Here is a 26,967-nt window from a genome sequence, read left to right on the forward strand (position 1 = left end):
TACACCAAAGGCACATTTTTCAGCATTTTTCACGAAAAAAAAAGTGTTACACACAAAAACACATATATCAGGAACATGAATAATCTACACTTTTGACGTCTGTGTTAACGTTTTCATACATAAATTCTGGAAATGGCGGGCTAGTAAATGTAACAGATTTGAAAAGTGACAGTTCATCTGATTGTTTTTCCAAGCACTTCAAAGTAGATATTTATATTTATAACAATGTTCCCATATATTAAAAAAAAAAAAAAAAAAAAAAAAGGAAAGAAAGAAAAACGAACTCTCCGCACGGAGGCTCGAACCGTCGCCCTTCGCTTCAGAAATTTCAATCAGCATTACTAAACCCGCTTGGCTACGGAAGCACTTACAAGAAGGCACACTTTAGTAACTGAACTTCGGGGCCATTTTTTGCGAGGTGGCAATGCACATTTAGAGAGTTAATATTACAAACTGGGAGAGCGCAATGGGCAAAAATGACGTAGAAAAACCGTCTTTAAAGTTTTCTACTCGACGCACATATCGTATGACGCGCAAACTTATCAAGTGACGGCGTAGCAGACTGAGAAGAATAAGCGACTCAAGTGCAAAGTGTCCCGGGTTCGATTCTCGTCCGAGTCAAACTTTTTTTTGTTTGTTTGTTTGTTTTTTGCTTCAACCAATGAAGTAGGCATTTGTAACTATAAGTAAAATTTTAATTGACCATATGTTTATAATGAAGAAAACAATAGAAATTTTCAATCACTTGTAAATTCTTTTGAAATTCCATGTTAACTAGGAACAAAATTTAATATCTTCCGTAAATATTATTGTTACTGCAGTCGTTGTGTGAAAAATATTCTTGAAGCTTCGTGTCTACATCTGTTGACAGTGTGAGAATTACAAGGGGAATGAGGGGGGAAATCTGCTTTGGTTATAGCAACATCCAGTATTAGCAAAGGGGATTTTCCCCCTTAACTCCTTTGTAAATCGCACACTGTCAACAGATGTAGACACGAAGCGTCAAGAATATTTATTACACGACTGTCGTCAAGGACGCTGATCATGGGAGGCCCGTCCCCCCAAGCTCATGTGGGCCCAATGTATTTTTATGAATATGTATTTTCATATGTACTTTTTATTGTTACATGTATTGTTGTATATATTTTTTATAAATGGTCCCCCCAAATTTACAGAGAAATCGGCGCCGTTGACTGTCGTAACCATAATATAACTAGTGATATCAGTATATTTACAGAATAGATTAAACTTTCTTGCTAGTTAACATGGAACATTGAAAGATTTTACAAGTGATTTTAAAATTTCTATTGTTTTATTCATTATAACCATATGGTGAATTAATATTTTATTTATAGTTACAAATGATTACTTTATTAGTTGAAGCAAAAAACAAAACAACGATTGACTCGAACGGGAATCGAACCCGAGACCCTTTGCATATGAGTTGCACACTTCACTCACTCTGCTACGCCGTCACTTGATAAATTTTGCGCGTCGAACAGTATATGTGGCGAGTAGAAAACTTTTGAAGACGGTTTTTCTCCCTTATTTTTGCCCATTGCGCTCTCCCAGTTTGTAATATTCAGTCTTTAAATGTGCACTACCTGCAAAAAAATGGCCCCAAATTTCACTTACCAAAGTCTGCCTTCTCCTTATTAGAAGGAAATGCGTTATAATATTGATAATTGTATCGCTCCAAGCGCAGGTTGACACTTGAAGTTTTAAATAGTCATTTTCGGTCTTTTTCAGTAATTTCTGCTTAAGATATTGATTGTTTTTGCATATTGGAACTGTGCGTGAAGTGTGCAATCAATATTTATCTCAGAAATAAGTAGTTTGATTTTGTTTTTATATTTTTACATTGCTCGGATGACAGTACGGTTTGCAGCCAGTGTCTATATAAAGAACGGAGGGAAAATGCAATTCCCCGTGTATAGATCTGCTGGAATTGTGACGGATCTAGGCTCACTTTTTCGGACTTAGTTTCTGAACGAGTTTCCAGCTTTTTGTGAACAAGTGTGTACAAAATGAAGATCTTCAGGCAGCAATTGAATTGAACAGTGGCCAGACATGTGAGGAGCTGGGACTACAATTCAGTGTGAGTGAAGAAAATATTCGGCAGCACCTCCATCAACTTGGGAAGCATTACCAACTGGGTCGATGGATCCCTCATGATCTGACCCCGGGCCAGAAGGCAACGCGAGCAGACACCTGTGTCTCATCTGAGGAAGGAGCGATTTCTGGATAGGGTGTTGACATGTGATGAGAAGTGAGTCCTGCACGAAGCTCCATGGCACCATCATCATTGGTTAGCATCCCATGAACCGGTTCCAAAGCAGCCGAAAGCAGTACTGCAACAGAAGAATGTCCGGTGTCTTTGGTGGACTGCTCGCGGCATCGTGCATCGGGAACTGCTACCAGCTGGTCAGAGCATCAATGCAACTGTGTATAGGTAGTTGAGCCGTGTTCAAGAAACACTCGAAAATCTGGAGCCAACACTTCTGAATCGCAAAGGGTTCCTCCTGTTACAGGACAACGCTAAGCCTCACCTGGCTAGAATGACCCAGGGCAACATTCTACGCCTTAATGGGAAACACTATTGCATCCGCCATACTCCCCAGACATTGCAGCGTCCGATTATCACCTGTTCCATTCCTTGGACAATCACCTTAGAGGACACCAGTTCAAATCCCTAGTAGATGCAAAATGCACATTATACCTTCTTCGCTTCACGCCCACCAAGTTCTACCGCGATGGAATTCATGGCCTTCCAGAACGTTGGCAGAAGGTCGTCGATGCTGCTGGGGACTATTTTTGATCTTCCAGATAGTGTTAGGTGACATATCGATGTTCGAAGGTGGTGGATGAAAAATCGAAGGAACTTTCTTGGTTACCGTTATAATTACAGATTCATCAAATCATCTAAATTAACTCATGGGGGACACGGTGACTCGGTGGTAGACAGCTTACCTCTACTGTGTGGGATCCCTGGTTCGATATCCGACCAAGTAAGTTTGTGGTCTACAACATCGTATGCGTGTGTCTTCACGAGGAACTTCCGTTTTCCACAACATTCTCATTCCACTAATTCGCCCATCATTCACTTGCTTTAATCATAGTCGCCCTTAGACTGAAGTGCGAAACCGTGGGACGTTAAATTGAAAGATTTCATTTCATTCCTAAATAACTAATGGAAATCAGATTTCTGTATGGTCGCTTGTAGGACATTTCAAAAATTCAGGGGAAATATTCATACTTAAACTTCCTATATAAGCGACAGCATGCATCTGGATTACAGATGCAAAAAAGACGGCTTTTTTTAATCGATGGTTTTTTTGCACATAAAAAGCCGGCTTTTTTTGGGAAAAAAAAACGAGAATTTTGGAAATTTTGGCTTTTTTCATTTTCATGATATTTCTATTTGAATAGCTTTCTTATAGTATACTCTAAAGTTAAACAAGATTTCATGACCTAAATACCATATTTCCCTCTGGAATTCACCATCATGATGGATGGAGCACATGTTTTATGAATTAAAGTAAGCATAAATTACGTAGTATTTGAGGGCAATTGCAGAGGATACTTAACTTTATTTTAACTTCTGAGTTATCGACATTTTTTTCTTTTCTATGTCATTTCTTTTTAGTCATCCGTGTTTCATTTCTTAGAGATTAGTAGGCCTACTCTAGCTTCTAGCACATAAGTTAAACTTATGTTTTTTCAATATATCCGTCAGAGCGTACTTTGTCAGTATATCTGTCAGAGCGTACTTCCATATTTTTGTTATACTGTAGCTGTGTAATGATTTAGCAATAATCTTCCAGATACAACTTGAAGTTTGAGTATAGGCATAACTAATATTTCGTTTTGTTTATATTCAGCAATAATCTTCCGGATACAACCTTGAAGACCATTTTATATTGATAATCAGTGGCAGATTTAGAAAAATATTTTGGGAGGGTTTTCCATATTAATGTTTAGTTTTTTTAAAAAATACCTACTTTTTATTTGAGGAGAGCTTGAAGTTTATGAGTAAAGGCATAACAAATATTTCGATTGTTTTAGAAATTCCGTAATTTCGGGGTACAGGCTTCAATCTGTAAGACATCCCCGCCCTAACCCCCTTTGCAAATCCGTCACTGTTGGTATTTAGTAATAACAACGATTTAAAAGCGATAAAGGAAGTCGGCCAGGATTCACAATACTCGCACTATCTCTACATTCACAGATGGAATTAAGAAAAACTTTTGTCAAAATGCTCGAATTCGGGGCTGAATTTCGGACTTCCCGATAGAAGTGCAAAAACTAACCACTTACTCATGGTTGTTGTGCAGCTGTGCTTAACTTAAATATATTATCTTTCTCTATGGCATATGGAATCCGAAGGTTCAATGTCGCGTTTACAAAAGCTCTCCACTGACTTCTATCGTTAGCCAACTGGATCCAGTTTTTACTTTGTATTCCTATTTGTGCGAGATCCATCTTAATATTGTCGTCCCATCTGCTCCTAGGTTTTCCTAATGGCCTTTTTCCGATTGGATTTCCAGTTAAAACTTTGAAAGCATTCCTACCTTCTTTCATTCTGGCTGCATGACCTGTCCACCTGAGCCTCCTAGACTTGATAACCATAACGATGTTTAGTAAACCGTATAAATTATGCAGTTCTTCGTTATGAAGTTTCCCCCATTCCCGTTCCTCTTGTGTCCGAATATTTGTCTCGGGATTTTATTTTCAAATACTTTCAGCCTGCGTTCTTCCCGAATCGCAAGCGACCATGTTTCACAGCCATATAGAACAACAGGCATGATTATCGTTTTATGTATTTTAAGCTTGAAATTCCTCGACAGAATTCGCGACGACAAAATATTTTGAACTAAATAATAACTCGAATTTCCTGATTTCAGTCGACATTTAATTTCTTTGTGGATATGATTTTGTTCAGGTAATACTGATCCTAGATATTTGAAAGTATCCACTTTGTCGAAAGTATTGTTTAATATTTTAACGCATCCACAATTTGCCGTATTACGATCACGGTGAACTTCCATGTATTTAGTTTTCTCTGCATTTACTTCTAAACCAATGTCGCTGCAAGCGTTTAGTAAGGCCTATGCATTTCTTTCTATTGTTCTCCTATCATCCCCTATTAAATTTACATCATCAGCATACGCCATAGCCTGGTGAATACCATTCAGCTCTAGGGCCTGGTTGCTATCTTTAATTTTCCTTATAGCGTACTCCGGAACAATGCTGAATAATAATGACGATAATGCATCTCCTTGTTTCAGAATATTCTCGACGTTGAACCTCATGGACAAGAATTTTTCTACTCGGACTTTACTCTGGGATTCATTTAAACTCATTTTAATTAATCTAACTAGCGTTTTCGGTATTCCGAATTCTGTAAGATTTGTACAATACTTCCCTCCTATCCGAGTTGTAAACGTTTTTAAAATGAATAAACAGCTGATGTACTGGGTAATATATTCCCATTTCTTTTTGCGGGTATTTATCGAATAGTAAATATATGGCCGATAGTTGATCGATTTCCCTAAATCCACACTGATAATCTCCAATAATTTCATCTGTGTAGGGAATCAATCTTGTTAATATAATGTTGAGAAATGCCTCTCTAATTATTGCAATAAGTTTCTCTCATGTTTTATTTTATTTTGTTTCAAAAAGAGGGTGTGATATTTTGAAGTAAAAATACTACATGCAATTTTGCTAGTTATTTGTATTTGATTTTTTAAAAATAAAAGTACTTACTTTTGTGTATAAGAGGTTAAAAAAATATTACATCTATTGGTTAATCCTTAGGAATTCATAATGTAAATATGTTAAGAATTAAAAAAAAAAATCTTTTCCAAATTCATGGTTTATTTTAGGTTTTATATTATTACCTACATCAACCACTAATTAAATGAGTTTTTGTGCTGTAGAGAAGCGAAACAAAGTCTGCTTTATCAATTTAAAGCAAAATTTTTTAAAAAGCCCAAAATTTCCCAAGCAAAAAAGCGAAGCAGAAAAAACCGAGTTTTTTCCGAGCCCTTGCATCTCTAATCTGGATGCAGTTGTGTGTTCTGAAATCCTCACAATAATGAAAATGAAATGAGATCTTTCAGTTTTACATCCCACAGATATGCTGTGTAGGGTAATGGAGACGGTGATGAGAAGTGAATGAAATGGTGGAATGAAGAAAGTGGGAGAACCCCGAGGAAACTCATGCAGGCGGTGTAACACCATCACAAAGTTCACTTGGCGTGAGCTAGGATCGAACCAGGGACCTCACGCGCCAGAGTTGAACGCTCAACCACTAAGCCAGCACAGCCTTCTCACAATAATGAGTTTTATCTAGTTGGTTAACATACACAAAGAATTTTATAAAATTTTGAGCAAAAGAAATTACCATGTACAGGCTTATAATTAGTCCATTAAAAATTGATGATTAAATCAGATATTTTTCTTTTAGATTAAACTTCCAGTACGTAATTTTAAACAGAAAATTGCTAAAAATAAGTGAGTATTGTCTCATATTGTGAGAACTCGGTACACTCCCAAACTACGTGAATTTAATAATGAAACTGGAAGTAGCAGATCTGTAACTTCCGGTTGTAATACATGTAAATCAAGACTTCTAAATATAAGTACTCTCTCTAATAAGATCCGGGACGATAAATATACACTTAGGACGCTGAAGCCATAGCAAAGAACCATTTCCGGTATTTCTCACAGTTTTTATGTATTAATTCAGGACCAATATTAAAACCGGAAGTGGTAGATTTAAATTCTTCCGGTTGCAATAGAGCAACGAAGTGGGGGTTTTCGGTATTAGATCCATAACAAAACTTTGCTCTCCCTGTTTTTCAGTATGGCGTTCAGTATTGAAACCGGAAGTCGCAGATTTTTGACTTCCAGTTTGAGTAGAGGGATAAAAAGTTGCAATGAAACTTATCCCTGGGCACTGAAGCAACATCAAAACGTCCTTTCTCGCTCTCTTGTCGTTTTTGTTCTATGAAAATCAAAATTGAAACTGGTAGTGGCAAACTCCTTGCATTTCTGGTTTTAGTAGAAAGATAAGATAGGAGGTGGAACTAGTTCTTGGGAAGCTTAATAGAAGGTAGAAAACCGATTCTCGTTACCTCTTACAGGTTTATATTATATTATATATATATATATATATTTGAACAGAAAGTTTGCAGTGAATTTCTACCGCTTCCGGTTCTAGTAGGCAATCAAAGGTGGAGATGACGTTCTTAGGACAGCCAATCGATCGTAAAAAACACTTCTCGCTATCAGCTTTTTTGCTTTATGGTGATCGACGTTAAAATCGGAAATAGTTAAATTCTATCACTTTTGGTTTGAATAAAGGTTTATGAAAGGAGACGGAATTGATTCTTTTGGTGCTGAATCGACTGCAGAAAATCACTTCTCGCTATCTCGTATCGTCTTTGCTGGCTCTGATACCTGCTGACAGACATATGGGCATAGCCGCTTTACATATTTCTGATACGTAAGGGTCAATACATAGGAATTGATCAAACGATTGCTTGATTATTTTCAATTTTTTTCTATACTATTACCATATACATTGGCATCACAAAACTGGTTTTTAGAAAAAGTAATCTCAGTCCGTTTGTGAGTTACGGCCATTGTTGTTGAGCAGAGGTGCCAACTGGAGACTTTAAAGACATTATTGTAAATTTGTACATCTCAGGACAGGATTACTCCAAAACATTGCAACATCATCCTCTTAAGCATTTTCTTCTTTACTTTTGTCTCTTAGCATGAAAAGCCTTAATTGAACTCTAATAGGTGAAAATTGCTCCCTAAGTTTAATATTGAAAGTTAACAAAATTAATTTTTTAGAGCTCAAGTTAGAGTTTTTTTTTCCTTCCTTTTTAATATAAGTACACATTGTACTATACTTACTACAGCTAGAGTAAAAACATTGATAAGTGTTTACTAAAGTTTTTATTATTCTTTAAAATTCGAAATATTGTAACTGTCGCAAAGTTTAAAGATATATCTTTTTTTTTTTAACGAAGTGTAGAAGACAAAATGATAGTAAAAATTCCAACTTTGATATCTGACAGAACAAAATTGTGTTTTCAAAAAAAATGAACAATTAAACGTGAAATTGCAGTTGAACCAAATTTATATATATATATATTAGGGTGGTCCTTAATTACATGACGAAAATTTTTTTTCCGAATTTCTTTGCTCCCAACCCCTAAATTGGTTCCATGTCGAACCCAATTTATCCATGACAAAAATGGGCTCAATCGAAGAATATTTAACCGACCCCCAAGGGACCTAAAGTTTGAATGCATACCCAATATGTTAATATATAGGAAAAATCTGGAATAAACCCTTCTTACTTTAAAGCGGCTGAAGGGAAAGGGACCAAATCTTGGATACAGTAATCCACATCTGACCCTGAGAAATAGCGTGATGGCGGCCATTTTGAAGTCCGCAATTTTGTATTCGGACCCAAAATTTTAAATGGAAATTATGTTTTGTGACATCGTTTTTGGGTAACCTTTCATTATAAAAACATATCTTCCTATGTTTTCGTCTTATCTCTGGTCATTTAATTCTTTTTAGATTTAGAGCTCCTCCTTGGCTAAGCGGTTAGCATACGCGCCTTTGGCGCGGGAGACCCGGGTTCGATTCCCGGCGGGAGCTCATGTGGTTCGGATTCCACGTTAATCAGTAGGTCCACGTCTCATATAGCCTCGCTGCTGAAAGGGACGCTAAACTGAAATTCAATTCAATTCTTTTTAGATTTAAAATAATAGTTTATTATCTTTCAATATTGTTTATTTCTTTATAGGTTACTGAAATAATAAACCATTACATACATGTAACAAGGAAATAATTGTATATGTTGTTATATAATTACATCCCGTCGAAATACACACCAGCCTATATTGAAATTATTTATATGTAATGAGATTACATAAATAATATAATGAATGTTTAAAATAATAATAACAGAAAGCTGTGAATAACTAGCCAAATTCTACTGCATCATTAAGCCAATTTTTGTAGCATCTGGATACTTTTTTCTGTGTTCACTGATTATCTGCAATATGTATTGTTGCTCTTTTTCGTCCTTTGTTAAAATGTTCCCGTATTCTTGTATCAGTTTCACATCTCTCTCTGCAACATCATTTACCAACATAATGTTTTTCAATGTATTCAACCTACGTTGAAAGTTCACATTTTCTTTCCAAGTAGATGGGTACGTGCATTTCTTTCTGTACTTTATGGTTTAATTCAAATAAGGGAAACTATTCAGCAATCTTTTAAATCTGCAGCCCGTACAGAGATATAAACTCACAGAATATTAAGTTTTATTACTTCGGAGCTTTTATTTTCCATAGTTGATAATTATTACATGTTCAGAGATAAGTGGAAAATAAAGGTAGACGTCTGTTTGTCTTCAAAAGCTACCTCAAAATGATATATTATACGAGGTCATTTCTATTTAAAATTTTGTGCCCGAATCCAAGATGGTGGACGTAAAGATATGCCTCATCTCGGTCACTACTCAGTATTAGGTATGGATCTACTTCTACAACCTCTATCCAAGATACGATTCCTTTCCTTCAGCCATTTTTAAGTTACAATAGTTTATTACAAACTTTTGCCATATACTATACATTGTAAATGCATTCAGATGTTTAGGTCGCTTGGGGGTCAGTTAAATATTCTTCGATTGAGCCCATTTTTTTTCACAGATTAATTTGGTCCGACATGGAACCAATTTAGGGGTTGGGAGCAAAGAAATTCGGAAATCGAAAATTAAGAACCACCCTAATATATATATACTCACAGCGTGAGACATCTAGAAGTACCACCTGAAATGCCAAAGAAACGAGAAACGCTAGCGACATACGATTTGCGATAAACAGCAATATCAAATGAGGCTCGTCAACCGGAGATATGGTATGGTAGGAAAAAATGACAACAAATGAGATATCACGAACTTTTTTTTTTTTTTTTTTTTAATGAACGATAAACACAAACATGAATAACATGAAAGGGAACACGGAGAAATACAATGCCGTTTGCCTCATGCTTCTACTGCACATAGTAACGGATATATGACCACGGGAATGGGCCAATTACAGATACGGTAGGTGCAACAAATGTTCTAGCTGCTGTTGCTGTAAATCCACACATTAGCTCCCGCGATATTGCCAAGGACGGTGGTATGAGTTAGCGAAATGTATTACGCATTCTGCATCCTCCATACGTTTCACCCATATCATATCTTAATCCATCAGGAATTACATGAGAATGAGTTTGAGAGTCGTGTTCGGTTTTGCACATGGGAGTTACGACAGGACACTCAAGATTTGTCGCTTATTCTATTCATCGACGAGGCAACCTTTACCAATCATGGAGAGTTTAACCTAAACAACATGCATTATTAGTCTATAACAAACCCACATTGGCTTCAGCAAGTGCAACGCCAGCGCCCATGCAGTGTTAACGTCTTGTGTGGAATACTGGGTCCGTCTATCTTGGGCCTCTTCAGTCCGGCTATCCACTGAATATTGACTTAATGCATATGCTAATGTGTAACTTTATTAGCTGTTTTCGTAAGATCATAAACAATTCCCAAATAAACGTCTTTGCGAATTAAAATACAATGAAAACACAGAAGCTCACAAATAGGAGCAACCGTATTGTAAACTTCTGTGTGATAAGCTAATGCAGGACAGGAGACTCCGATAAAATTGAAACTAGTGGGAACGAAAAAGAAAAAAGTACGGAATTATGCGTGCATCGAAAATGAATTTCTCATTAGATCGTTGATCCAACTGCATTTTCTGGATGATTCATCAATGATATTCCACTGCACAAGCAAAAGTGAAAGATAATACGCACAGCTAGATAACGTAAATTTGTTACACATCGTTAGTGGAAAAACAGTAAGTTTGTTTGAAATTGACAATTAAAAAATAAGCACTCAACCATATATGAAATAGTATTAAAAGTTTCATTTGAACTGTTTGTAAAAATCTCATTCTTAGCAAATCAAAATTTTCTGACTTCTCGAATTCCCGATCTTCTCAAATTCCCCGACTTTTCTCAATTTTCCAGATTTGTCGCCACCTGCGTAATAACAAATGTAATTTTCCTATACTCAACTTTGTCCATTATATTCTACATTAACTTTTGCAACTAAAAACAATTTTCATTGCATAGTAATAATAATTAATTTTAATTTTAACAGTTATTTTTTCTGACAATTTTTAATTCGTTAAAATTTTTATCAATTTTTCCTTCTATTTGAAATGAAATCTTTAACTTTTACGTCCCACGGTTATGCCGGTTAGGCTAAAGGAGACGGTGATGATGAGAAATGAATGAAATGAAGAAAGTGGGAGGAAACGGGAGAACCCCGAGAAAACTCACGAGCACGATGTTTGTCCACCACAAAGTCCACACGGCGCGAGCTGGCATCGAACCATGGACCCCAGGCATCGGAGGTGAATGCTCTACCACTGGGCACCGTGCCCCCTTCCTTCTATTTGAATATGTCACCTATGTTATAAATTATTTCTCCTCGATAATGACGAACACCATTAATTATGGATTATCTTTGTTATATTCACAAACATTTATATCTAACAATTTGCGAACGAATTGCGGGAAGTGAATTAATATAATGTTGGCGAGTAATGCTGTCCTCATATTATTTCAATTTCGACAGTTTCTCTGTAAAATGATCTTCCACACGTAATTTACACAGTAGGCCTATAATAGTAGGTTTATTCGAAATTAAAATATACTGGGATTAAGCACGGATTATCTTATGACGAACTCTACCAACGACGGGGTTAGAAACCGGAACCAATTTCAAAACTCAATTCTTAACGCTGCACTACCATCACCTGTTGCTTTCCTACCTTCTAGTGCATGGTACATAGCGAACTCCACGCAAGGACGAAAATAACGGTCCTTACTCGTTCTAGAAATGATATCAGAAATAGATGTACCCCTTTCGCAAAACAGTTTCCTTGCTTTTAATGATCTGGGATCCACAAATTGAAGAGACTCGATGACTTCATCACTGAGGAAAATTTCATGGGAAAAGAATATCAAATGCAACAAACATGCCACTCAAAATCCAACAATTAAATGATAGCGCAAGATAAAAAGAGGAGGATGAAAACAAATTATCTGAGAAGCACTCCCAACAGGAACGAAAGTGTACTCAGACGAAGTCATCCGAAGGTAATAAGAAACAAGAATTCATCTGTTTACTTCCACTGCACGCGAAGATTTAAAACAAGCGTCTACTTTTCAGATGGACAAACGAGTGAGCTTGTGTACAATTTCATTAGGAAAGAACCTGCCTGCAAGATAAGAATGCAGGAGATATGTTTGCTTTTGACGTGAAGTACCATGCTATGATAGGCACGTTTCTATAATGAATACGTACAGGAAAATCTTCAATACATAACCCCAGATATCAAATAGATAACGTTACGATTCGGGCAATGTATCGTTACAGCTTAAGAATGCTCCAACACTCCCATGGCCAATATTTTCTCTGATCATAACCTTGTTCTGACCGCAACTGTGAAATGCAGCCAGAAGAAAAGTAAGTAACAAGAATTTGGATACTGATAAGTTGAAAAATGAGGAAGTAAGACTGTTTCGTAGGAAAGTTCAAAGAGAAGTACTTAAAAAGGAACGGGCGGTGGGAGCATATTCAACTTCGCATGCAGTAAACTGCAGAAGTAGTAATAAGGTATTACAAAAATTAAAGCCCAAGAAACTGTGTTACAGTACAGACGCTGCTGAACATGAGGGAAAGGAAGGTGTGAAAGAAAGTTAATACAGAAGTTGACAAAACTATGTAAGAAAATTAATCAAAGAGTTACCAAGGGAAACAGACAGATACATTAGAAGTAGATGGGAAATAAGTGGAAATGTACAAATACAAGGTGCTGCAGCGTTCATAGTAGGATATTAAAAACACACCATCAGGCAGTAACTGTAATTTATTTATTACCTCTTATGTCAATTAATAGTTAAAGGTATGGCATTTACTAATGTATAAATCATTGTCCATTGCGGGGATTACTTTTTGAATATGACTCCTGTCAAATGACGCCCCCTCTGCACAACACATTCATCTAGGCGGCGTTGGAAGCTTTCCATAACTCAGCGTAACGTATTCCCTGAGACATTGCCGACGGCAGTTCTGATGCGATCCTTCAACTCAGGAATGGTGGCACAACGTGTTCCGAACACTTCTTGCTTCAGGTAGCCCGAAAGGAAAAGTCTGCACATGAAAGATCAGGTGAGCGAGGCAGCCAGGAAATGTCACCAAAACGGGAAATTACTCTACATGGAAATGTCTGTCGCAAGAAATCCATGCAAATTCTGGCTGTATGCGAGGTCGCTCCGTCTTGGTGAAACCATAATTGTTCCACAGCCACATCGACCATACCTAATTGGGGAAGAGCGAAGTCTTGTAGCATCTTTAGGTAGCGTTCACTGGTGACAGTTACAGCCACACCGCTGTCATCCTCAAAGAAGTAAGGGACAATAATTTCACAGGAAGCAACTCCACACCACACTGAGACACGAGAACTGTGCAAGGGCTTGATGTGCAGTTCATGCGGGTTTGCATCACTCCAATAACGCATATTCTGTTTATTCACTGAATCGCATAACTCGAAATGACATCAGGATGGTGTGCAATATTTGTGGATTTTGGCGAAGATCACGCATGGTTAAGCAGAATGTTTCTCGTGAAACTCATTCGCGAGGCCTAATTTCCTGAACAATCTGCAGCTTATATGGGTGAAAATGGAGATCTTCGTGCAATATTCTCCTGAATGAGCGATCGGACATATGCACAGTTTGCGAATGACGACGAGCAGATCTTTTTGGGCTACGCAATATTGCAGCAGGAACATTTTCCACGGCTTCTGGTATCCGCACAATTCTTTCACTTCTTCCCGGTTTGCCATTGCAAACAGAACCTGTTGTTCAAAATGCACGTACCCACCTCACAATGGTCCGTCCATCTGGAACTTTCCCATGACATCTCAAGTTGAAATGTTGCCGAAATAGACGCTGGGTAGCAACAACAAGAGTCGTTATTCCTGAAATACCTTTCAACAGCAAAGGCATGATGCTGTGCACTCCACCGCTCCATATCACTGTCACACTCGAAATGGCAGCTCATTAGTACACGAATGCGGCACGAGCTGGCGCGCATTCATGCAGTACGTCATTGTAAACACGGCGCACAACAACTCTGCACTTGAGAGACGTAATGCTGTTCGCGATTTGGCTCCTATCTGACCGTGATTTAGGAGGCAGAAAAGTGAACTTATCAGCGTTGCCAACTGAAATAAATATTCGCCATGAATCTAGAAATGTGAGGTATTATTCGTGTACTCGTAACTCATACGTTGTATCTTTTCATCTATGTATATCTAGATTATTACTATTAATAATAGACGTTGCATTCCACAAATAAAAATGAAATGTAAAATATTTTCCATCTATGTGTATGCGTACATAAAGGAAACACTCACCTACATTTCTTCTATTCCGGATAAGTCACCGTCAGTATCCTCTTCTGAATCACTGTTGCTATCACTATCGACACCACCGAGACTAATAACGACCCTCTCAGTAATTTCATCCATAATTCCTTCTGCTTCTCAATACTGAGTTTCAATTAGCTTCACGTGATTACAAACTGATATCCATTCGTTCCTCCTCCCGATTTGTCCGAACCTAATTTCACAGAGTTTTTGAACATCATTAATTTTGAAAGTTGTGTTTCATGACGCAACCCATCCTTGGGATCTTTTTGTGCTTCACTTTGAGGTTTAGAACATTCATAGTCACGTTAATTCACTACAACACACACCGAGACACCTGCAAACTATTACACTAGCCTATCCATACTACACTGAAGACTGGACCGGAATACAATAATAAAACGCTTGTAACAACAAACACCTTATTTTGAATCTACCAGCACACTACACTAAACCCAGCCAAAGAACAAAACTAGACAACCATAGGAAATGTCTAATTTCGAGGGGTGAGTGTGCCATGTCTCTTGTTTTAGACTCTAAGTGATTGACCAACAGATGTGTGGGAGTTTTTTTTTTTTTTTTTTTTTAACCCAAAGGTCAAAATAAGAAGGGGAAAGAATGCTTTCCACTCAGTATTACTTATTATTGTGTTATAGTGGTGTATAAAAATCTGAATTTTTGTGTTTTGTAGAATTAAAATACTATGTGTATCTATTCTTTTGTGTGTTAATATCTGGGATTGTGTGAATATATTTGTATGAGTTCTTTACTCTTTTTTTATGCCGGCACATTCAGGTGTTTGATACATTCAGTTATTCTTAATTTCAAATTCTCTTATACTTTGGTTAATTAACGCTATGATATGGAAGATAAAAGATCTTTTTTAAAAAATTCGGGAGCAGTACTACGATCAGAAGTCTAAGTAGAGAAATGATATATAATGTCAGAGCTTGCTTTGAGAAAGAAAGAGCAAACGATGGTCTATTGTTATCAATTGTACCAATTGCAAAAATAGTGGAGAGGATGTGTGATGCTTTGCAAAGAGGCAAACATTCAGTAATAAACAAACTAGCTTAAAAAAAAAAAAAAAAAAAAAAAAAAGATCTACTACTGAGAAGTTTGGATAATCACGGTTGGCAACATATCTTGCCCATGCGTAGTATCAACCATTTCCTCTCATTTTCATCTTACTCGCTCGGAAAGTAACGGTTTCAAAATGCAAAGTTAGCTTGCGCCGTGTTTACTACGCAAGTCAAATTACGCTATGAACGCTGCCGCACCCTGTACAAGGATGTATCATCTATAGAAATTTATAGAAAATAGGAGATATTACCATGACAGTACAAAATAAGAAGGGGAAAATAGTCAGCAAGAGGAGCAAAGTCTTAGAAGAATGAAAAGTATACACCGAAGATTTGTATGACGGCAGGGATAGATTGCGTGACCTAGGTATTGAAGTAGAAAATGTGGTAGGCGAGGATGATAAGGTTTATTATACTTCGGGATGAGTTTGAAAAACCTATATTTGAGATCAGGCATGCAGAGGCAACCGGGAAAGATAATATACAATCGCATCATTAAGAACGTGGAGGATTAGGGCAAGAAAGAATTGTTCCGACTCTGTAAGAAATATCTGGAACAGGACAGTGGAAAAAAGCTTTCCTGAAGACTATAATGATATTGTTGGCTAAAAAGTCAAAGCCAGAGAGACATGAGGCCTACAAAACTATGAGTTAATATCACATGCTGCAATAAGTATGCTACAAATACTGAACAGGAGATTGTATGGACGAACAAATAAGGAAGTGGAGGACGAAGGTAAGATTTAGGAGAGAGAAGAAAGCACAAAAAGTGCTATTGGTTTATCAAGAATAATCGGTGAAAGGCTTATACAATCACGGAAGTAGATGTGTGTTAAGTTCATTTATCTAGAAAAAACTTTTGACTGGGTGAATTGGGAATTGTTAACAGAACCTCTAAGGAAGGGGGACTGGAACGGAAAATTCGAAGACTAATAAACTAATATACGAACAAACAAGTAAGTTTTAGAATGAGGAGGGAAAGAGAAATAAATAAATAAAAAAAGAAACAAAGAAAAGCGCAACTGAAAGGGGAGTCAACAATCATGCTAAGATGTTAGAAAACTTGAGGAAAAGCTGCGACGAATACGGGATGAAAAATGTTAGAAAGAAATAAGCAAGGGTGATTAAATCAAGACGTTCGATGTCAAGTATAGAAATAGGACGGGATAGAGCAGAACAGGTGACGAGGTACCTGGGTAAGTAGAATTATTACTGAGGACATGAAGTGTAAACATGAAATAAAAGCAAGGAAAGGAATGGTGGAAGAAGCATTTACGAAGAAGTCTATTACGTGAGTCCTTAAAAAGATAAGAAAATTAATAATACGGAATACTGTACTCCATGGGGCAGAAACATGAGCACTACGCAAAGACGATTTAAAAGACTGGACGCTTTCGAAATGTTGGAGTGAAGAAGAATGGAGAAAATTAGATGGTTCAAACGGGAATTTTTGTTCGTTTCTTCGCTAAACCCCTATATCACGATTATAGCCGTATGCCATTAGGGTCAAACAAAAATCAACGAACTTTTTTTTTTTTTTTTTAATTTTGTCCCCAGACATATGAAACTGCTATACATAAGGTCCTTTAAAACGAAGAAAGAAAGAAGAATAAGGCTGTGCTGGTTATCCCCAAAGCCTGCGAGTTCGATAATGGAAGCGACATTGTTCACCTAGCCAGCGCAGAGTTTCCAAATGAATCTGAAAAAGCAAATGTTTCATCATTAATGGTTACTCCTCTAAATATGAGTTTGGAAGGACCTATCAAAAAGGACCAAATGCTGGAACCTAGCCCAGCAGCACATCGCGCAATCGATGAAACTCAATAAGTGTACAACAATGACGGATAAACAAATGTAAAGATTCAATCACTACGCGTACAAGATTATATACAAGACATTTCCTTTCTTATTGAACTCAGGGACCATGCTAACACCGTAAGAGAATTAGTTAACAGACCTTTTTACCTTGACATTAGGACTTCCAGTCATCAACAACACAGCTAGAAGTGTGTGATGATTTCCATCAATAAATAGTTTCTTGTTCAGCCATACAAAACGAAGCTTTTACGAGCAAAAAATTAAACATTACCAATAATATTAAATAATAATAATAATAATAATAATAATAATAATAATAATAATAATAATATCACCATCAGCATAGTAGTAGCAGTGGTGGTGGTGGTGTCATAGTGAAAGGATCTTTTCATAATATTATTTTCTGTAAAATAGTGTCTACCTTCTTTAGTTTTCAGAAAGCCCTTGCTATTTTGGGTATTTCTCTACGTCATCTACTCGGTATCTCTGTAAGAAGATTCTCCAGAGGATATTTGGATATGTGCTCAGCTATATTTTAAATGGAGTGTTACCACTTTAGAAGATCCAAAAACTGAATGGCAATGCCCATATTTGATTTAATCATTTTAATTTTCACTTCAATACAAAGTGCATATTTCAGCTATGCTCCCAGCTATGAAATTAGTGCATAGGAGTCATTTTACTGAGAAGCTACAGTCTTGTAGTTTAATACAATTCTTAGTAACGATGCAATCACTCAACCATTCTTATGCGATCATTGTTAATTAAAGTTCAAATCAAACTGGTCAAAGACAGAAAACTAAAGTAATTCACATGAATTTATGACTGTACTCATTTACTGAAAATTTCTCCTAGAAACATGGAATAGATGTTTACATATTTTACAAATTTCTTACTTATTTACCTGTTCAATGTGGAGATCCTCACTCTGACGTACGGCCTCCTTCATTAGATTTTTGTCAGCTAAGCCAGGAGTGAATCCTGGTAATCCTAATCCGACACCAATTGTAGCTTTGTACGGATCCACGATACTATTATAGTGAGTACCTCTGTGATAGGACAGTCTTATCGGCTCATTATCTGTCTTATGAACTCCGTGGAATATGTTTATAGGCTCTGAAAAGAAAACATATTAAGAGTCCTTGGAAACTAAACATACAAATAAATTTCTGCTGTATAGTATCGATGACGGAATTAGATGTTTTTCTGTGTTCATATTCTTTGTATATTGTAAAATTTTCTGCTTTCAGGGTAGAGCTAAGAGATGGCACACGAGAGTTTGGACTTCCTAATCATCTGTTATATATAATAAAAGTTTTCCTCTGGAATACAAAATATTACAAATACGTATAAGTACCTCTAATTACTTTGGAGATTTGTTGGTGAAGTTTAAAGGACCGCAATGACCATGTGTTTTAGGGCGTATTAGATAGGTGCCTTTTAATGATCGGGCGTCTTAGAGAGGGGAGTTGGAGTTCTCAACGACCATGCGTCTTAGAGAATTATGTGATTAGGTGCCTCTCAATGACCGGGCGTCTTAGAGGGGTAAAAAGGAGCTCAATGACCAGACGTCTTAGAGCGTATAGGTAGGGTAGCTTTCAATGACCAAGCGTCTTAGAGTTGATGGTTTGATTAACCGGACGAGACTGAAGTTTTATGTGGGGTGCTCTACTCTTTTATCCTAAAATGCCGGCTACTTTCGTTGATCTCCGTCATTTGTCGACCGCTGGCGATGGCGGACGATGTCCTCTTCATGGATATCGTCTGTGGGGTGTTTTATTTGTAGCACGTGGTGTAGAAACACATGGTTACATCCAGCATGATGTAAAAACACGTGAAACCTTACAATATCAAAAACTACCATACACTCGACCTACCATCTCAATCCCCTCGTGGCTCTACGGTTAGCGTACCAAGCTTCGATGTGGAAGACGCGGGTTCGTTTCGCGATTGGAGCTCATGTGGTTCGGATCCCACATTAAGTTGTAGGTACCCGTGTCAAATAGCCTCGGTACTGAAAGGAATGCAAAATTCCAAATCAATCAATCGACCCAGCATCTAAAACGACAAAAATCTTCACTGTTATTAGATATTTTAAATCCCTCTCCTACGCTGCAAACTACCAAAACCTGTTATGGGTATTGATCCCTTAAAACTTCCGATGTCGTTTAAATCCAAATTCAGCCATGCAACATGGGAAGGGAGGGGAGAGAAATATAAAAATCATCGAAAATAACAGATATCAGAGAGAGCTTTAGTAATAATGAAAAGTGACTAACGGAACATATTATTTTCTCTTAATTTAACCCAGCGAAGCGGGTAATTGATGCTAGTCCCATATAAAAAAGAACCGAATGGTGTTTAACACATACAAAATATTACTATATTGTATTGTTATGAAGTGAATTATCATCATCACTGTGCCCTGGTTTTAAATACTTAGTTAAATCACTGCCATTAATACAGAAAGTAGTAGTACAAAATAATTTATTCGTTCTGGATATGGAATTCTCACATCATTGGCCCCGCAATGTACTTTCGCCTCAGGTCCCGCAAAATGACGTAATAGTCCTGTGAATAGAGATATCGAGGAACAGCGGGCGAAAACGGAGCAGTCATCAAGTACCTCAACAAGAAGGGAATGACTCTTAAAAAAATCCATCTTGATATGTGGTAAATGTTGAAGAACTTTGCACCTTCCTACATCACTGATGAATTGGGGTGAAAATTTCAAAAGGAGTCAGATGTCTATTGAAACTGAAAATCGCAGTGGTGCACACTTAATAATGCTGACCTAGAAAACATTGATGTAATCCAAGATGTGGCATTCCAAAATCGAAAGGGACACTAACTGGCAAAAAATAAACTCTGAACAGCAAAGAAACATGAATTCAACCACTAGAATCGAAAATTTTCAAGTTTTTATCTACCAGTGGAAAAATAATTGTAAATTGTGGAAATGATACCTTCATATAAAAATCACATTTGAACACTTTTGCCCCAAAGAAACTTAAGATAGTCCGAAAAATATCACATGGCCCAGATGTTTAAAAATAAAAAAATAAATAAAAACAAGGTTTCTTTAAATCCTGTGAAAAGTCCTTTAAATTAGGATGATGGAAGTCGCTAAATAAACTTCTTATTAAAAATAAGCGCCCACGTGTCTCAGTTTTCAAAATTCCGGTTTTAAAGGGGCGGGGGGGGGGGGGGTTATAATTGTCTTCGCCACATTGAAATAGACATTGTTTGTTTGTAATCGCATCATGGGAAAACAGCTGACTCGTTTGAAACGTAGATAGTGCCCACCTCAGCTGGGTTTTTATATCACTTTGATGAAAGGGAATATCCCAAGGGGGTTACGGGATTTAAAATTTATACCAAACTAGAATATTTCATGGTTTTTATCATTACACTTTCACTGGAATGCGTATCCTATGGTGGTGAAGGAGATTAAAATATTTCTATAAACCTATTCTCCCCGCGCGAAGAACGGGAATTTGAGCTGGTAAATACATAAAACTAAGGCAGAAAAGCAGAGTTAGCAAATTCGCCTAGCGGGATTAGAACCAGGTTCAAAAGCACTGAATTCCAACACAGAGGAAGGACACGCATGGTTATAGAAACAACCGTATAATTACCCTTCATTTGTGTTAAAAGAATTTGTATTTTTAAATGGTATAATTTTATTTATAGTAGGCCTAAATATTTTTAATTAAAGGATTCTTCACCAACCTTTTTTTTTTTTTCGATTCTTTTCTTAATCTACAACGAAGTTTTCTACATCTGCCAAGACTTATTTTTGTTTGTTTGTTTTGAAAGTAACATTGAATCAAGTATTAAAACAGCAGCTGAACATTTAGAACAATAAACTGCAAGCAGTGTTATTCTTTCACCTTCAATACGCTGTTCCCAAAGTGTAATTTTTAAGGAATTTAGAAAAAAAATTACGTGTGCATTTAAGATTTGGAGGACGGTAGACTTCTGACCAAAAACCTAGACTGCCTTCTCGAGCCTAAATAAATTAATAAATACTACTTAAATCCTTATGTTGATCAGCTCTCTTTGCAGGGAAAATACATTTTCTCTCCATTCTGTAACATAGTAATATGGATAGTCTGCAAGATAAGCGGACCACTTGAACACCGGCACTAAGTAAATAGGTATATAGAAAATAGTCTGAATAAAAGATACGGGTCACTGCCTTAAACTTTCCCTCTCCAATTCCTTCAACTATGTTGTGCTGCAGCTATTACTAAAACATTTTCTTCTGAAATACGAACAAAACTGTAAGGCGTTTTCGAGAAACTTCAACCAAAGAAAACAAATCCACCCTAAAATTACCCCTTGTAAACTTAAGAAATGACTTATACTACATATTAGGGTTATTAATAGGGATGGGCAAAACAGATTTTATAAAAACCGGAAACCGGTTTCTAGAAAAACCGAAAAAACATTTCGGTTTTCTCCAAAACCGGTTTAGTTTTTTCACCAAAACCAATTTCGGTTTTCTCCAAAAACTAGTTCAGTTTTCACCGAAACTGGTTTCGGTGAAAACTTTTTGGAAAACACAAAACTATTTCTATGGAAAAGGAATCGGTTTCCGGAGAACAACGAAACACTGTATTCTGGTCAGAAACAACAAATTTTGGAAAAAACAAGAACCGGTTTTGAAGAAAACCGGATCCAGTGAAAAACCGAGCCGGTTTTGGAGAAAAACGATAACCGGTTTCGGTGAAAAACAAACCGGTTTTGGAGAAAACCGGAAACGTTTTTTTGAAAATTTCAACAAAACGGTTTCGGTTTTTCAAAAACCCAAAAACCAGTTCTTATACCCACCACTAGTTATTAATGAATTATTTGTTTACGAAATATGACCAAAATCACCCGTAGTTTTTTGAAAGATCGAAAAAAAACGTCATCCCAACAAACCACCTCTCGTAAAATTTTCAGAAAAAAATAAGTTATGTCATATTGTCTGGTTATTAATGAAATATTTTTGTGAAATGTACCAAAATCGACTGAATCATTTTTCATAAAATCGTCCGGAAAAAAACACCTCCAAAAGTAAATAACCTTCTCTTCGATTTTTCCCAGAGAAATGACATACCACAGTATGAAGTTGTTATTAAAAAATTGTTTTATGAAATATAAACAAAATTGTTAGAGCCGTTTCTGAGCAAATAAATTTACCCTTCATTAACCTACTATTATATTTTTTAGGGGTAGGAAGGAAATATGAGTAACCCCCGTGGTGAACTCTGCTATCGGTAGCAAAGTGCTCATCGAAGCAAGAAAGTTAAAGCGTTTATTTTATTAAGTTTTCCCAACTAATCTTAGTGAAAAGGATGTTAGTTGGAAACAGTGAGATCCGTCTTATCGTCAACCCCGACTTGGGGACGGTGTGTGTGTGCGTAGAACAATAAATTTTTGTTCAGAAAGTTGCTGAGAGACTTTTTCTACTTCAGTTCCCATGAGAATTGAAATTAGCAAGCCACTCCAACTGCCTAAGTGACATCTAAACTAATTTTTGATTGGACAATTTTTGGTCATTGACCAATAGTGGACAATGTTATACTGGGTGAATGATTACTAATCACGTGACCCACGATGACCAGGAGAGGCGCAAATCAGTTGGACGACAAACATCGAAACCTCCGTCACGGAGGGAACTCGGGCGAAGCGATTGGGGCGACTAACATTGAAACCTCCACAACGGAGAGGATGTGTAGAGCCCGACAAACGAATAGTGGACGATTAAGTTCAGTGGTTTAGCCGAACTACAGGTTAAGACGAACATTATTTTGGTGGTTTTAAATATAAGTTATTTGTGATTATACGAAAAGAAAAGTATCTCTCTTGGTCATCAGGTAGACGACACTTGTCAGTGGTCTTGGAGTGCAAAGAAATTTTGTTGGAAGAATACCAAATCGTCAGAGGACCATTTCGTCATACATCTCGACAGGACACGTTATTCTATGGAATTTTACCTGGATGGAGCTGTAAGTAAAGTGCCAATTTTGTTCTGAGACAGCGACAGGAATATTAAGTGGATTATCTCCCGCGAAAGCTGTTTCTTCAATTGTGTTAAAATCTAAGATCATTCAAATAGCCAGCACGCCTACTAAAAAAAAAAAAAAAAAAAAAAAAAAAATGTAAGATTTATTACACATATTATTTTGTGAATAAACCACTTGTGCCGAAAGTTAAATTCACATATTTTGGTTTAATCAATCTTTAAGAAAAAAAAAAAAAGTAGTTAGAACAACAGAGTTTATTTAATATTTGCACGGCCGTATAAGTAGTTCCTGTTGTAAAATGTCAATGTATTTCTTATTGTGTTCTGAAGTGCATGCGAGATTACTTAACTAAAGCAGTTATAGAAATATGTAATTTAGATAATTTTGAGATTGAAATATGATCATTTATATGTATGTGTTACCGGCGTAATCATTTAACATTGAACCTGACGATCCTTCATACCGCGAGGACGTAGGTTGTGGTACGTGCTTCTGATAATTTGCAAGAGCAGTGAGCTATCCCTCGCACCAAGTCAAAAAGGTAAAAAGAGGACTTCTAGTGTTAATTATTACACACATATATCTCGAATACGACCGACCACATTGCGTACCAACTCTCACTCAAATTCTCCCAAGTTTGAGTGACAGTTGGCAAAGCATGTTATGTATCTTGGTGGAGGAAGATGATTGGGAGATTTATACGTTAATGCATATGGGTTATTGAGTGCAAGGATAAATAGAAGCGACCTTCCACACCAGCGATAACAACTCACATAAAAAACTTTAAGTTTAAAATTGAAATACGCTGAATGGTTACGCTAGCGTATCTGGACGAACAGACTGACACATGTAAAATAAAATAAATAAATAAAAACTTTTTTCGATATTTATGGGCCATGAAGCGTGTAAAACCGCTGAAATCTCGAATTCGATTTTTTTTTTCTTCACGATCACCATACTTTCTTCTCTCCTTTCGTTGCTCAAAAGTAAAATGATGACGTAAAGATAAAAGTCAAATCCGGGCATACATGATAGGTGATACAAGCTTGTAGGACTTAAGATCACTAACACACGACAGACAGAGAATATCCAATGTCACACCTTCGTGGTGCTGTAGATAACGTCACTGAAATGTGCAAATGTTCATATTAGTATGGATTGGAATCATGTTTATCATTTCTTAAATAAATATTCAGCGTTTTACTGGCATGTAATACAGTACATTAAAACATATATGTTACTTAAACAAGACCAGTCTGTAATGTATATTCTTCAACTGAAACCACAATAGAAAAATTTACAAATTTTCTTAAGTTTGTCCTGAATTTTAACATCTGTTAAATTCAATAACATCTAAGACTATCAAGGTAAGGTTTTTCTCTGTTTGACTGAATTAACTTGGATTACACTGGTCACTAAAGGTTCTAGATACAGTAAGTATAATTCGTAATATAGACGACTGATTGGTTTATATCCAAGGGATTTCGCAACGCTGTTGTCATCTGTATAGTTAAAAAAGAAAAAAAAATTATGTTATCAGTGTTGTCTCTCAGCTTGTACGTGCCATTATGTCGTGTTAGTGATAATGTTTGTCGTCGGATACAGCCGTAAGAAAAATCTCGCGCATATACTGCAAAATGATTTTCCCAATTTCCTTGTGTCTTTGATTAAAGTTGAGTGAACAGTGGGTGAAAATAGTAGCAAGCACTGCATGTATGAAAATTTTACCTAAAAATTTTATAAAATAATAAAATACAAAAACAGAATTTAGATCGATTGAGTATATTTGCAACCATGCTTTTGAGAGAATTTCGTTGCAACAGGAGCTACAGAAACTGCGAAAACGACCTAATTCCTAGTAAAGGAACTGGACTAAAAAAAAAATGGAATCGTTTAGAATACTGCATTTCTTAATTTAAAGAAACTAGCATATACGTTGACTGCAGAACACACATTGAGTTCTGTAATCAAAACTTCGTACCCCAATATAGTAACAAAAAGCACATACCTTGAAGCTCACAACAACGTGCTGCGGCTAGAAAAGCTAAATATATAGGCTGTTTCAACGGAGTCTCCGTGTATGCGTAAATACTCGGTCGCGATAGCGAATCACGAGGCATAGTCCATCCTGGGTTCGAGTCCTACCGAAGAGCCTGGGCATTTTAAAGAATCCTAAAAGCTTCTGTGTTCGTGTCGCTATCGTGTTGGATTCAGTAGATTACTGAGAAAAGTACTGACTGGATGCCCATGGGGACACGTGTTCTTGTTTCGGAGAAAAAAAAAAAAAAAAAAAAAAGATAAATAAATAAATAAAAATTAGTGACTAGAAATTCTCGTAATATTCTGAAACGAGATCAAAAGCAATACCCCATTTTCTTTTCCTTATAAAATAGCAGAATAACGTGACATTTTCAAATTAATACGAACTGACACTACAGAATAAGATTTTAAAAGTCTTTCTTTAAGTATATAGCCGGAATTAGTGTTTGGTAACAGTGCTCCTTTTCAGTGCATATTACTTCATTTTTGAAAAATATTTTTAAAGATTAGCCTATTCGCAATATTCCCAACAACAAAACTGCATGTGCCTCTTTGTGGTCAAGAGGCTAAAAAGCATCGTCCCGTGTCCTATTCTTAGTGTATGCTAAAGTGTTTTGATCCAAGGTTACGGTATAGACCTACGCATAAAGTCACGTCAATGAAAAAATGAAATGTTAATCAAACCAAACCATATCACACCAAACCAACTAATCTATCAAACGAAAAATACAATGTTAAGAAGGTAATGAAAGTAAGTTATTAAATACTGAGTTTGTGTGACTGAAATAATCAGTGGCGTCACAAGTATTTTTCAGCTGGGGGGGGGGGGCAAACTGCTGTCTTGAAAATAGACACGGGAATGTAACATAGGTAATACGAATATATGTTTGTAATGTAACAATAATTTGATTTGATTGGTTAATAATAATAATAATAATAAAGCTGTAAACAGTTTCGTGAGAGTGGAATTTCCATCTATTAGAGGCATCTTAGTTTACATCTTTAGATTAATTAATCTAGTGTCAGTTTTGTGCTGGATTTGGTCTGATGCAGAAATTTTCAAGCACTCTAATCACAATTAAAAACATATAAAATTGTAAAATTTGTACTGCTCACAATGACTGCAAGTACAAATTTTACCATTTTATGTACTGGTACATATTTTTAACTGTATTGGACATGGTCACACGTACACTATTAAAGAATCTTAAAGCAACTTAAGATCACTTGCAAACGAGGAAATTAAAACTACATTTTTAAAAATCCAGTTCTGGTGATGCAGTACACTGTAATATTAAAAATTGCTATTTAGAACTTCAAACTTTGTAGCACTTTGTAGTAGAAAGTAACTTGTACATTATAAAACTGGCTACATAATTAAGTAAAATATAAGAAAATATATTTTTTCTACCTACTTGA

At 36.5% G+C, this 26,967-nt stretch overlaps 1 protein-coding gene across 1 annotated transcript in view; it reads right to left on the minus strand.

Moving 5' to 3' along the window:
* The window catches only part of Duba (Deubiquitinating enzyme A), a 171,271-nt gene that overhangs the window by 47,216 nt on the left and 97,088 nt on the right, over positions 1-26,967 (minus strand). Inside the window, exon 6 of the mRNA XM_081762659.1 lies at positions 18,396-18,607. Coding sequence (XP_081618785.1) covers positions 18,396-18,607 — 212 coding nt within the window. The remainder of the gene's footprint in view (positions 1-18,395; positions 18,608-26,967) is intronic.

Source organism: Thermobia domestica, chromosome 6, assembly GCF_964235325.1.
Source record: "Thermobia domestica chromosome 6, izTheDome1.hap1.1, whole genome shotgun sequence".
Classification (NCBI taxonomy): Eukaryota; Metazoa; Arthropoda; class Insecta; order Zygentoma; family Lepismatidae; genus Thermobia; species Thermobia domestica.